A 13340-nucleotide genomic window follows, 5' to 3' on the forward strand; every position below is an offset into this window, starting at 1 on the left:
AGGGCTGCTCCGTCACAGCTAGGGAAATCCAAGAAAGCTTGGATGCTGGTGTCTTGGGGGTCACTGGAAGAAGAAACAACGTTCAGACCTGAATGAGGGAGAATTAGCTCAGCAGGGCAGACCATGACTGGCAGAGAGTGGCGAGAAGGAAAGACTGAAACTGGCAGTGTGCTCCCCTGTGTCCCATCGAGGGCATCCACGTGTCCCTGGGCATTGCACGGGCTGGTGGAGGGAAGCACCTTTGCACTGGTTCATCTGCTCCCAACAAAAGCACACGGTTTGCAGTAGGCACCCAGGTGTGGCTGTTGCTGTGAGCTTCAATCTTACTCCCAACACGATTAGCACAAGATCATCATGTACGTGTGAAAATCTGCCTGTGTTTCACAGGTGTCCCTCACCTTTCGTGCTCACTGCTCAACACCAGGAGCAGGTTGCCCAAGAACATCAAGCCTGTAGGAGCACGAAAACACACGCTTGCCCTCCACATTTGCACCGTCCATTCTATCTGGCTTACCCTGGGAAGGGTTAAGCCAAGGTTTTTCGGTGCTGCTGTTGCTCAGTGTGGCACAGCCAGCACAGGAACAAACTTATTCCTTTACCTTTACGAAGGCAGGAGGCTGCGGGCTGGCCGTGTGGTGCTCAGCATCACATTGCCAGGGTCCTGGCAGCCACCCTGCAGGTCGGGCTGCCCGGGGAAAATGTGTCCTGCGGCTGGGGGCAGAAGGTGGACGAAAGCCATGGGGTCTGCAGCCCCTCTGGAGAGTCCTCCCGGGTGAGCAGGCGCACAGGGAGATGTGAGGGGAGCCAGAAATCTGCTGGACAAGCTCAAGAGTTGGACAGGGCAGCTGGGAACAGAGAGGAGCTGTGCTTCTGCCTTTTTTTGCACGTTTGCTGTTGCCAGGGAGAATTTTTAGGCTGTCATCCAGCTAATTCACACCAGAGAGACAAGCTCTTGAATTAGTTGCATTATCTGCACCCAGCTAAAGTGGACAAAGGATTAAAGTGTGCTGAGCACCACCACCGTGATTTGCATCTCAGAGCCCCTTCCCATGGGCCCCCTCCGCTCCTGGCCTTTTTTTTTTTTTTAATTTTGGCCTTGAGCCAGCCAGCATAAGAGCCCTGTTTACAGAAGTGATGCCTAGGTTAATATTGCAAAAGGCTTCCTCAAAGCTTGTAGTGGCTACTGAAGCAGCAGTATCTAACCGCGGGCCATGAGCTGCCCGGGCAGCACGCACCGGGGACGAGCCACGCACACAGCCAGGCGCTCGCTGCCCTTCGCTTGGCCACGTCTGGGCTCAGCCTGAGGTATGAAACTAACTTTCTGCCACCATGCTAGATAAATAACGAGCAAAATCAAACTATTGTTCCTTTTTAAAGCTGCACACAAAACTCAAACGTAGCTATTATAGCTATTGTTTTAGGGGGAAACCCACTATCTGAGCGCTAAATAAATACTGCACTGCGCAGTGACCTTACGGGCACTTCTTTCGAGTTCATCCAGCTGCCAAAGATTATTTTTTTTTCTTATGCATGTTTATTCATGTGGACAGGCTGGGGAATGCTATTGCTGTACATTTTGTGCTGCCATTCTCAAAGAAATCAAAATTGGGATCTCTCAGAAGTTCTAGATCTAAACAGAGGTAAAGCAAAAGCCTATCTGCGATCACTGAATCCTAATTAATTAATGGCTTTAAAAATGTTTTTTCACCACTAGCACTGTAGTGTAGGTGCAGTTTTCCTGAAAGGCTGGCACTGAGCTCTGCTGCGACATGCGAGCTTTATATGTTTCTATTTTTCTTGGCATTTGCAGAGTTTTTCCTTCTCAGCAGGTCTGAGTGACCTTAGCAATTGCCAGCAAGGGGACTCCATATGATGAAAGCAGGTGAAAGGGAAAATAAGGGCGGGAACTAGGTAAGGCCAATTCATACCTCAGGGGAGGTGTGGTCCTGTTCCGTACCTGGCTGTGGTCACAGCCTTGTGAAATATAAAAGGGGAGGGCAGTTGTTTCTCAAGCAGTCTGTTGCCAAGATCCTGTAGGGAGAAGGAAGGGAGGCGCTGGAAGAAATGCAGAGCAAGTCTAGAGTGTCAGCTGCAAGAGGTGCCGCTGAGCCTCGGGAATACCATCAGCTCTTCTCTGTAGGCCTGTTGGCTGCGCTGAGGGTTGCTTGGTAGCTGCACTCCCTTCCCCAGCAGGCTGGCTTAGGAGGAGAAGGCGGCTACCATGTCCCAAGGAGGAGCGGCAGAACGTGAAGCTGCCAAGCCCCAAGACCGGGGATGGGCATGGATGGTCCTTCTCGCTGCAGTGCTGCTGCAGGGGCTGACGCTGGGCTTCCCCTCCTGCATCGGTGTCTTCTTCACGGACCTCCAGCATGAGTTCCAGGCCACCAACAGCGAGACGTCATGGTTCCCATCCATCATGGTGGCTGTGCTGCACGGAGGGGGTAAGTAACAGCCGCAGGGAATGCCCTCCGTCACCTCCCACCGCTGTGCTGCTGACGAGTGGATGTGACGAGGTCACTGCTAGCATTTCATTAAGGCAGATGGTGGAAGGGGCTGGGAGGTCTGAGCAGGCTGGTTGGTTGGTGGTGCACAGCATCTCCCAGCCACTTTGACCGCACAGTCCAAAGCTAAGTGTCTGCAGATAACAGTCTCCCTTTTGCCATTCTAAGAGACAATCAGGACCCTTGGTCAAAGAAGGTGAACCCCTTTCTCAGCCCAGCTTCTCCAGACCAGCAAGAACTTAATTATTTCCTGTAGCAGCTCTTTGAATAAGCAGGCAGGTAGCGCTGGAGCTTGGGTGCTTCCATGATTCATCTTCTGTCCATGAGAGCACATCTTCCATGGGCCACATCAACTGTGTTCTTCGTGGCTGAAAAGATGCCAAAAGCCAAGCTCCTCCAGGCTGCTCGCTGGGGCAGAGCCTTAAAAGCAGCTCCTTGGGCAGTGGCACAGAGCACACACCCAAGCAGGCATCGGGGGCCGCCGTGAGCCAAGCTGCATGAATGCAGAATGTGGGTCAGGCGGCACCCTCCAGGGGAAGGGGGATGGAAGCAGTGTTGTGCTTTGTGGCTAGCGGAGTGATTCACTGGTTTTCCCCCAAATGTGGGAGCTTGAAAGGACAGGGTCCCCAGATCCCCCTCGCCCCCATCAGATATTGCTGCATAGAAGAGAAAACCAAATCCCCAGCAGCTCAAGGACTTCCCGGCCAGCGGTCCGTGTTGCTGCTGACCCCTCCACATGCAATTCCTGCGATTATCTGATAAACAGACTACCCAAACCCCACCGTGCAAAAGAAGCAAGGTATCCAGCGACACCCACGTACCTGAGCTGCTCCCCGAGTTCGCACCTGCCCTCTTCTGACGCTGGTGAAAGGTGACACAAGAATATGGAGAGAAAAACCAAAGCAGCGTCCTGAGCCGTGCGAATGTGAAGGCTGTGGCAGGCTCAGTCCCTCCTGCGCAGGACTCGGCTGGCAGCCACCTGACATGGGAGAGAGAGTTTGCACCTTAGCAGAAGCAGCTGGGTCCAGAATTGCAAGGTGCAGGTGGAAAGAGACCTCAGGGGAAGCAATGAGGGGAGGAATTATCACAGGAGGTCAGCAGAAGGGTGGTACAGAGCAGTAACCCTGGGACTTTGAATCTGGAAGCTGCTGGGCATTCCCTGTGCTGCCTTCCATCACCGGTGGCCCGTGGCCCTGCTGTGGTTAGTGGGGATCTGCCGGCTCTGGGAAATGATCTCGGAAGCGGTTTGGTCCCAGCACATCCAGGAAGGACAAGTCTGGCAGCATCCGCAAGCAAATATCAATTATCCTATCTTCTTTAATGAAGTAATTGTTTTGTAGGAGGCTGGAACCACAGTAAAAGGTAATATAAAGACAGCCAATAAATAGATCCTATAGTTATAAATTAGTCAAGGAAAGAACAGCCTCATGTTAATTATATTCACTAACAGAATTTGTCAGGGCATAGCCAGTGCATTACAGGAGAGCTGTTCCTTTGCCAGTTATGTGTCCCGGCTGTTACCGCAGAGCAGTGCTTCCTCTTGTCCCCCGATTGCACAAGGCAGGACTAACACAACCATAAGCGAGGAAGAAAAAACAACAAAAAAAAACCCAGAGAGAAAAGATTCCCTCTCAATCCAAGCATGTATGGCTTTTGCTGCAACTTCTGACCTCTTTTGCTGTGGGCCAGGCTCTGTTTGATTCCGATTCTCTGGTTACATCCATTGTCTTGGCACTGAAACCTTTCTCAAAATTGCAATCTGCTACGTCACCAGTGGCTCTTGAAGGTGCTTGTCTCTTTTTCCTCCTCTCTTATTCTTTTTTAATGCAGAGGAACTGAAGGGCGACAGGAATATTTGTTGCAAAAATTGGTAAACAGGGAGGGAAATGGAAAGAACAGCCTGTTCTCAGAGCGGCCGGGGCAGCAAGGAGGTCCCATGCGGGAGAGCTAACCTCAGCCCAGCAGAGCTAGAGAAGGAAACGAGGAAGGGCGCAGTGCAAAAAATAGCTCGTAACTTAGTAAGTCAAACGTATCTCATTACCCATGCTATGTTCCTAGGTAAAAGTGATTAATGATTATTTTGTTATACGAATAATTTGAGAGGCCTCAGGATCCTGTGGCCATCTCCAAAAGGGCAGTTCAGGACCTTACAGGTTCTTGCTCCGAGATATTCATGCACACGTAACTCTCCTGACTCACACTCATACAAATGCAGCATTTGTGTAGATTTTATTTTTGCAAAGGAAAGCACCAAAGCCTCAGGCAAGTCAGAAATAATGTCTGAAACCTAGAAAGCAAATTAACAGGAACAAATAATGAAAAACCCTTAGGAATTTTAGAGCCAATCTCATGATTTTTGAGTATTCAATTTATGACTTCTGGCTACTCGGGTTGGTTAAGCAGCAGTACCACCCTTAACGTCTTCAGCAGCAGGAAAAACAATCCAGTCACCAGTTTGCTCAACACTTTTTCAAAGGCCAGTTGAAGTCTGAGGTGAAAATCTCCTAAGCAGATCAAAATACAGACAGCTGCACTCCTAATTTTAATAACATTCCACTGTTGACTTGACTCTGCGGATTTTATTTCAAACCAGACATTGATTTAGGTCACATATATGCCACAGGTTATTTTCCCTACCCTGATTAACTCCTAATTCTGAAGCTTACGGTCATTTTGCATTCATTTATATAACCTTAAGAGTTCAGAAGAGGGGGAAAAAAAGAATAAAACCTGGAGGATCCTCAAAGGAACAGGAAAAGAAACTCTACCTTCAGATCCTCTTCTGCCAGAGCATGCAGAGGGAAGCATGTTTCCCACTGGTGGTCTGCAGGTCAGAACTAATCTTTTCCTACCCCAAAATGAAGCATGCTAAATGACATTAATAAACTGATAATTTACCATAATTTCATATCGTAATAGAATAGAATAGAATTCACCAAAAGTCTAGGAAAGTTAAAGAATTGGCTGATCTTAAACATACACCTCCATGCCTATTTGTTCATTGCTTTTGGTGATGAAATAACATAACTCTTCCCTAGAAAAGCCTGCCAGCAATGTAGGAGCATGATAAAACACAGGTTTCTGCCCAAGAAGGGCAGAGCTGGGCTCTGGCCCATCAGAACCATCCAGGTCTCACTCCCACCTCTGCGGTGCTTGTGCTGGAGGGGCGGGAGTGGGAACTGGGATGTGCACCGTCTGCTCCTAGGCTTGTGTCCTCTTGGAAGTGGACACAGTTAAATCTACCCACCCCTACCAGGTATGCCAGGACAGGCATGTGCTGACAATAACATCTCATTATTTTCCTGGGGAAGATGACTTGCATGACAGCTGCAAGACTCCGCAAGCTGCAGCTTGGATGCTGCTACCTGAAGCTTAAGATTGAATCCCATGCAGACATGAACATACCTCTCCAGCCATTTTCAAATAATCCTCCCCAACAATGCCTATTTTCCTCCCATTCTTGATCTAGTTCAGAGTCAGTCTGCCCTCTCTTGCAAGGAGTTTCACCCAGGCAGCGGGACATCAAGGGCAATTTAGGAGATTTTGTGGCAGGGTATTTGAAAAACAGTTAAATGCGAATGGAAATATGCAAACAGAAATATCTCCCTGCTTAGCATGTCTTACACGGAGGCACGGAAATCCAAGCCCTCTCCTTTTTCAAATCATTCCCAGAATTTATCTCATGTGAGAAGAGAATTAGTTGAAGGTCCTTCTTTCATTCCATTTCCTAGAGTTTTAACTAAAATCCATCACAGGGAAGCGTAGAAATCCTACTTGATGGCCCAAATCCAAGCAGATCACAGAAGCCTTCCCCTCCACTAACAAGCTGACCATGCACTTGGGACAATCAAGGAATATTAGTTTCTCTTCCTGGCTCCCCTACTGCATTACGTGCTGCTGGGACAATCCTCAGGGCCTCTAGACTAAATCCTTTGAGAACTGTAGCAGTCCAGCGGGAACAAAATAATTCCTTCCTGCTTAACTGCTTCCCTTTTGCTCCGTTGCTCCCAGGGCCCCTCTGCAGCATCTTGGTGAAGCGGTTTGGCTGCAGGTTTGTCGTGATGCTGGGAGGGCTGCTCAGCGGCGTGGGCATGGTGTCCAGCTCCTTCTGCAAGTCCATCAGCCAGCTTTACTTAACAGCTGGCCTCATCACGGGTAAGTACCAAAGAACAGCAGGAAAACCCAGCTGCTGCGTTTGACTTGAGAGATGGGAAACAGTGAGAGTCCTCACTAAGGGCTCACGTTTTTCCATTCGGCTGTGAAATAGGATAAATGAAAAGCCCCACAGCGCAGCAGGAATCGTAGAGCAGCTAGACTTGCCCTTCACACCCCTTTAACACACACCTCATCCAGCCAAGCTCACTGGAAAGTGCTTCTCCGGAAAAAGCTGCGGCTGTCCAGAGGGCAAAACGGAGAGCAAAGATGTCTGATCTTTTTAGTAGTTACTCAGGCTCCTGTCTTTGAAGAAGGGAGGGTTTTTTTCAATCTTGGAACATAATGTGTTGGGACAACACCCTTCCCAAGTTCCCTGGGGTTTTATTTCACCACTCCCAATCTGGGGAAATGTGGAGATACCTTTCTCTAACAAAAGAAGATGTTGGTTTTGAACAGAAGTAACAGATGGGAACTTTTCCTTTCCAAATATTTCTCCTATGTAACTGATGTTCAACTCTTGGCTTTTTCTAACACAGAGAAATAATTTCTTCACCCAGGTTCCTTTGGCACCAACCCTGTTGGATCTTGCAAGCTAAGCTGTGTCCACTGCATAGAGAGAAAAACAAGTAACTCCCCGAGTCCTGACAAAAGTGTCAGGAAAGCAGCACTGCTTGTTGCATGTGGTATAAACCCAAAGTTTTTAATGAACAATTCCATAACAATTTTAGGAACGGCAGCGTGCCCAGACAAATGTCAGCTTAGGTCAGTATATTTACTGAACATGAGTAGTTTGATTTATGTACAACATCTTTCTTCATGCTTTGTGTGGGATTTCTGAGCATTAATGACTGGAGGTTGTGCAGCGTGGCAGGTGAGGAGATGTTTCAATGGCAAATGAAGCCGTTTGGCTGTAGTACACCCTGGATTTGGGCTCTTTTCACTCTCTAAGACAGCACAGAGGGATCACGTGCTGTCATTTTCTCTTTTCTTCTTCCCTTTAGGTCTGGGCTCATGTTTCAGCTTCCAGGCAGGAGTGACTGTGCTGGGCTACTACTTTGTCCGGTGGCGAGCGCTGGCCAATGCCATTGCATCCACCGGTGTCTCCCTTGGCTTCACGCTGTGGCCTCTGCTTTCTCAACACTTGCTGGATGAGATGGGCTGGAGAAATACTTTTCTTATCTTTGGAGGAATACTATTGAACTGTTGCGTTTGTGGAGCCATCATGAGACCAGTTCAGCTTGCATCAGGGTCACTACTACAGTCACCCAAGCCTGGAGAGGAGCCAGAGAGAAAAGCAGAAGAGGCACAGCTATGCAATGGAGCATCTTCTTCCCAGCCGAAGCTCCAGCAGCAAACCAGGACTGCATGCTTCCAGATGCTGCAGAAGCACCTGGCTTTCGACATCTTTTGTCAAAACAAAGGTTACCAGATTTACACGATTGGAGTGACCTGGATGATGATGGGGTTTGCATTACCCCATATCTACCTTGTGCCTTACGCCATCCAGAACGGAGTGGAGGAACGCAGGGCAGCCCTCCTCATCTCCATTATTGGGTTCATCAACATCTTCATACGCCCTTTCACAGGGCTGCTCTCAGGACACAGAGTCTTCACAGGGAGACGCATCTACCTGTTCAGCCTGGCTGTGCTCCTCTGCGGGCTCAGCAATTTCATTTGTGTCATTTCAGCCGAGTTCAGCATGCTCATCATCTACTGCGTCATCCTCAGTATAGCCATGAGTGGCATCGGGGCACTCATCTTCCAGGTGTTGATGGATGTGGTGGAGATGGACAGGTTCTCAAGCGCTCTAGGGCTCTTCACCATCCTGGAGAGTATCACTCTCCTCATCGGACCCCCTCTCACAGGTGAGAGAAGCTATTAAAGCAGGCTGGGGGAAAACTGGTTGCTCAGACACTGTTGACAAGTGTTTGGGAGCATAAAGAAGAGAAATAAGGGAGCTTCCAAACCCATGCAGGCAGGTGAGTTGTGCGAAGGGAGCAGTATAAAAGGGAGAGTCGGAAATGAATGATCGGCCCCTTCTCACAGCTGAGGGAGGGTCATTTCTGCAACTGCCCAAGTGTCACTGCAGCAACAGCAGAGAGTGAAAGCTTTACCCGCTTGGTGAGCAGCTTTGCTAAGTATGGGAGTGATGAGAGCTTTTTTCCAGTGAGAAGCAAGACACAGAGAGGAACTACTGTGGCAGGATCTTGGGGTCTATGAACTCTTCCACTGCTTTGCTAGTTTATACTGTTTTATCTACGAAGCCGCAAGGAATTGTGAACAACCCATTAAACAAATTAACTGTGATCAGAATTATTACCAGCCCTACATTATTCAAGAGCCTTATAGTAAAATCTTCTGTTCACTCTTCCTTCCAAGTTCTAGGGTGTATTAATGTTTCTCTGGAGACAAGAAAGGAGCTAGTTGTGACCCCCAACCCAATAAATTATTCACAACGTTCACAGTTTGCTCCAAATGCTACTAAGTGACCTGTCTAAGATGCACCTGCTCCTGCACTACAGCAGCAAATTGAAAACTAACAAAGAAGAGATGTGAACCTGAGCACGAATCCTCAATTCAGGCTTTAGTTCTCTCCTCCAGACAATGAACTGTGTGTTATTCAGCAGGAAAATAATGTCTGTCCTAAGAATGGGATGGTAACATGCACCACATTTCATGATATTCCCTAGCACTAGTGTGCCAGTCACTTTTCTCAAAGTGCAAAAAATGTCTTTTCTTGGACATCTCTGACAGGAGTGGCAAATGGGCAAAACAAAGTACAGTAAAAGCAACGCCATTTCTAGTTATATTCTAAAATCTGCACTATGAAAAGAAACATCATCAATCTTTACTGAAGAATACAAGCAAACAAACATTATTTCAGTATTTCCATATAAATAAGCAGCCTATAGAAGGCATCATATAATTTGACCTGTGTATTGCCTTTCCATCTCAAACATTACTGTTAAATTAATAATTTGATATATCACACTTCTAAATGTTTTATACTGGGGACACTTAATGTTAGTCATAATGCTTGCTGCGCTGTGAATTTTCTTCTCCCTGATCGCACACTATTAAAGACAAGCTTTCAGTTCAGAGACACTAACATGTCAATTTGTGAGAGATTTCTCTACTTCTTTGTCCTGTTTTCTGACCCAGGACATGACAGGGTCACTCATTCCAAAATCCAGTGAGCGGCAGTGGCACAGGGGTCCTCTGCTGAGTAAACAATATGAATCAGCAGGTTGGGGAAAAGTTAGAAAAGTTCCTCTCTTTCCTGATTTCTCTGGGTATTGAAATACTTTATAGAGAAGCAGAAACATCACCAGAGTGGTGATTGCAAAAACCCAAACAACTCCTAGAATCCAGAGAAAAGAAGAGAACTTATCTGTGAACGCTTATCTGTCATCTATGGCAGTTTGCTGAATGATTCAGGTTTAACATTTATATAAATGTCACCCAGTTGCCTTTAGTAGGCATCTTCTCTTTGACTAAGCTATGGCTTCTATTTCAGGTCTCCTGGTAGACATAACTAGTGATTTCCACTACGTCTTCTACACCTCCAGTTTCTTCCTCATATCAGCTGCATTATTCATGGTGCTCAGCTTCTGTGCTTTGGAGAAAAAAACCAAATTGAAAGAGGCTTCAAAAGCACGTTTGGACAATCCCTCCAGATATCAATACAATGAAATCCCAACTGAACCACAGTCTGAAAGTCAGTCTCCTCCAGCAGTTGTGTACATCACAAGCATATGAAAAGAAAGAAGAGGAAAAAAAGCCAAACCCAAGAGGAACACAAACAATTATGTGGCCTGTACAAAGCTACACAAGGCCCAGCACTGGTGGCAGATCAGAACAAGCGTCTGCTTTCCACAACTGTCATCATCCTTCTGCCCTGCACTGCCACTCTGCGGGGTTGTGTCAGACTCCAAGTGAGCACTCCAGACCTGGGCTGAGCCCAGAACCCAGCGCCAGCCAAAGAGCTGAAGGACAAAGAGAACTTTGCTTTCCTAAAGCAAACCACAGGATAACAGCCATGGTAACCAGCACTGAGAGACAAAAGCTGTGTCAGTTCAATTGGTTAAAGTCAGTGCCTTTAAGAAGTCACTGGAATTTCACATGCCGTTTCAGCTGGAGGCCCAATACGTATTAATGGCTATGCACAACGGTGGTTCTTTCACAAAGAAGTATTATTCCTCGTCTGAACATGCCATTTTGGTTGATATGAACTTATATGAAGTTTCCTTGAAGTTGCTTCCCATGCTGGGGGTGGCAAGACAAACACCTTCCACAGGAAGCATGTTATTATTTTCCACATCTTTAAATAGTCTATGGAAGCTGCTGCATGGGTTGCAGAACTCAGCCAAGTTTCTAGTAAGATCTAGTATTTTCTCCTGTGAGGTACATACATGAGTTCTTCATGCCAAGAACATTTTCAGAGCTTCAAAGGTTCAACTTCAGAGCATAAAAAAGAAAAAAACTCAAACCTTAGAGTGCCCGTTTTATGTATCCAGTGGTATCTTAAGTGCTTCTTGATATATCATGAAAAACGATTCATGGCTTGTGTAAATACACGTATTTACAGGGACCCATTTTTGCAGGCGGGGTGTGAGGAAGGGCAGTGAAGGTATTACTAGCCTAAGAATAAGTGTATATGCACCCTTATATATATGTATATGCATCCTTATACAGGGCCAAATTCAAAGCCACTGTAGTTCCCCCTTGTGTAAATGAATTTAGCTCTTTAGTCTTAGACTCCCAGACTTAACTACACCAGCGTTCTCATTAGAGAAGTTTGCACAAGCATAATTTACATTTCTTACAAGCACAAGTATAACTTACAAAGAAATCTAAGGGGAAAAGTATACTGAGAAAAGTCAGCGTTACTGACTTTCATATCCATACAGCCTCGACTGTAAAGTGGCTTTTCTTGCTCCACTCCTGGCAGTTACACTTGTAACTACCAAGACGATAGCTGCATCAGCCTCTGACCTCCCTCAGTATCAGCTCGAGTTGCAAAGTGTTTATATTCCGTATTGTTCCTGATCTGACAGAAAAAAACCAGAAGCACAAAATGGGAGCAAAATGGAATAGCAGCTTTCAACCCAACTGCAGGGCTTATCTTGAGAACTTTTATATCAAATTCCTAGCAACAAAAGCAGTTTTCATTAGAGCTGTGGGATCCCCAAACAAAACAAACCAACCAAAACAACCCACACTGGATGAAACCACTGGAAAACTGACTCCAAGGTCTTCAGAGACTATAATGGCTTTACAGCTGGCTTTTACGGTGGAAGAGGTATCAGCCCTTCAGAAGGGTTCCTGCTCCCACAGCTCAGTATCTGCTTCAGTACTGCTCTAGGATTACTCAACCAGCAGGCTTTGCATTTCCTGATCAAACATATACTTAAGATGACTAGTGAGAGACACACATATCTAATGTCTTGTCACACATGCTTATTAACTTGTGTAATGATTACACGGTCCATAACTACAAACTGAACAGGGACTGGTGCTTCTCAGCTTACCGAAACAATGACTTGTATGTTCCCAGGAAAAAGATGGGGCTTTCTCCCTCTCTAAAGAAAAACCAACAAAACAACCAACAATGAAAGGGGATCAAGTGCCAAAGCTGTTCTAGCTATTGCAAATAAAACAGCTAAGCAGCTAAACAGATTGCCATTTTTGCTGTGTGCAATTCTTAAATTTTAAATTCTGTTCACCTTTCTACATTCCCTTTCTGTTTTCTTCTAGAAATATGGGGTCATATTCTCCCAAATCCTCCCACTGCTACAAATGTCCTGGGCAAAACAGGCAAGATATGGTGTAAGCTACAACCCATCAAAATTTATCACAGGAATGCAAAGGTTAGTTGAGCGAGCAATAGAATGCATCTCCTATGTGGAGCCAACTGCTCTGTCTGCAATGGTTTAGCCCTAGATGGCTCACAAGCTGGGAAATGTATGGGCTAATGCATGCTTGCAAGATAGAAGGGAGTGGGAGGGGGAAAAAAAGGTACCTACTGACTGAAGCTGATGCACAGAAATAGATGGGCTCCCGCTACACCATGGCAAAGAAACGTTTTGACTATTTCTTAGCTGTGCTCAACAGTGCAAGATAATTTAGGATGAGAAGTTAGGAGAGTGCTTCATACAACTGCTTTTTGATACATCCAGACTCAGCGCCAGGTCACTGGGAGTTATTTGCAGAGGAAGAGAGATGTTTCTGGGAAGAAAAACAATGATTTCACAAAGCCATTATTTTAATGTTTCTCAACTTGTTGACTAAAAACTTTCTAACAGCCTAAGCTGCCTGAAAACAGGGTTGTCTCCCCTGGTTACTTTCCACAGACCCTTCAGAAGTAACCCACAGGTTGGAAACAAATCTCGGAGAGAGAAGAGGTAACATGTTAGGCTGCTTCCACAGGTAAATAAGATATCTGAGCTCCCATAATAGGGAAAACTACCCCACTCCTCTCCTGTTCCACAGCTTTCCCCTCCTACCGCTCTTTTCAACCTGAACTCCAAGCTGTCTCGAGCAGGAGCTTTGTAAAGCGTGCTGAAGGGACCATGCAGACTGAGCATGCTGCAGGATAATAAATATTCCCCCTCAGAGCTATCGTACAGGAGCAGTGATACTCAGTCCTTAAGAACCTTGCGGTCCAGAAGAATAATAAAGCAA

The 13340-nt window shown here is 46.5% G+C and overlaps 1 protein-coding gene across 4 annotated transcripts; it reads left to right on the top strand.

The window, feature by feature from the left end:
* Positions 1 to 1144: 1144 nt before the first annotated feature.
* Positions 1145 to 12335, top strand: SLC16A5 (solute carrier family 16 member 5). Of its 4 annotated transcripts, none has more exons than XM_056323640.1 (5): positions 1145 to 1305; positions 2191 to 2441; positions 6513 to 6656; positions 7658 to 8521; positions 10174 to 12335. In XM_056323640.1, the coding sequence occupies exons 2-5, from the start codon at positions 2222 to 2224 to the stop codon at positions 10413 to 10415; spliced, it is 1470 nt and encodes a 489-aa protein (XP_056179615.1). In that variant the 5' UTR covers positions 1145 to 1305; positions 2191 to 2221; the 3' UTR covers positions 10416 to 12335. The 4 variants fall into 4 exon arrangements, with proteins under 4 accessions (XP_056179615.1, XP_056179619.1, XP_056179612.1 ...); XM_056323644.1 differs by having other exon boundaries at positions 2194 to 2441; XM_056323648.1 differs by lacking the exon at positions 1145 to 1305 and adding an exon at positions 5200 to 5331 and having other exon boundaries at positions 2358 to 2441.
* Positions 12336 to 13340: the final 1005 nt, after the last annotated feature.

The sequence above is a fragment of the Falco biarmicus genome, chromosome 1, assembly GCF_023638135.1.
Source record: "Falco biarmicus isolate bFalBia1 chromosome 1, bFalBia1.pri, whole genome shotgun sequence".
NCBI lineage: Eukaryota > Metazoa > Chordata > Aves > Falconiformes > Falconidae > Falco > Falco biarmicus.

What these genes read in the sequence shown, in the direction of transcription:
- SLC16A5 (XM_056323640.1), top strand. Translation starts at nt 2,222, where the DNA reads ATGTCCCAAGGAGGAGCGGCAGAACGTGAAGCTGCCAAGCCCCAAGAC. An exon ending in AACAGCTGGCCTCATCACGG is followed by an intron (nt 6,657 to 7,657) that starts GTAAGTACCAAA and finishes TCTTCCCTTTAG; the next exon opens with GTCTGGGCTCATGTTTCAGC. An exon ending in CATCGGACCCCCTCTCACAG is followed by an intron (nt 8,522 to 10,173) that starts GTGAGAGAAGCT and finishes CTTCTATTTCAG; the next exon opens with GTCTCCTGGTAGACATAACT.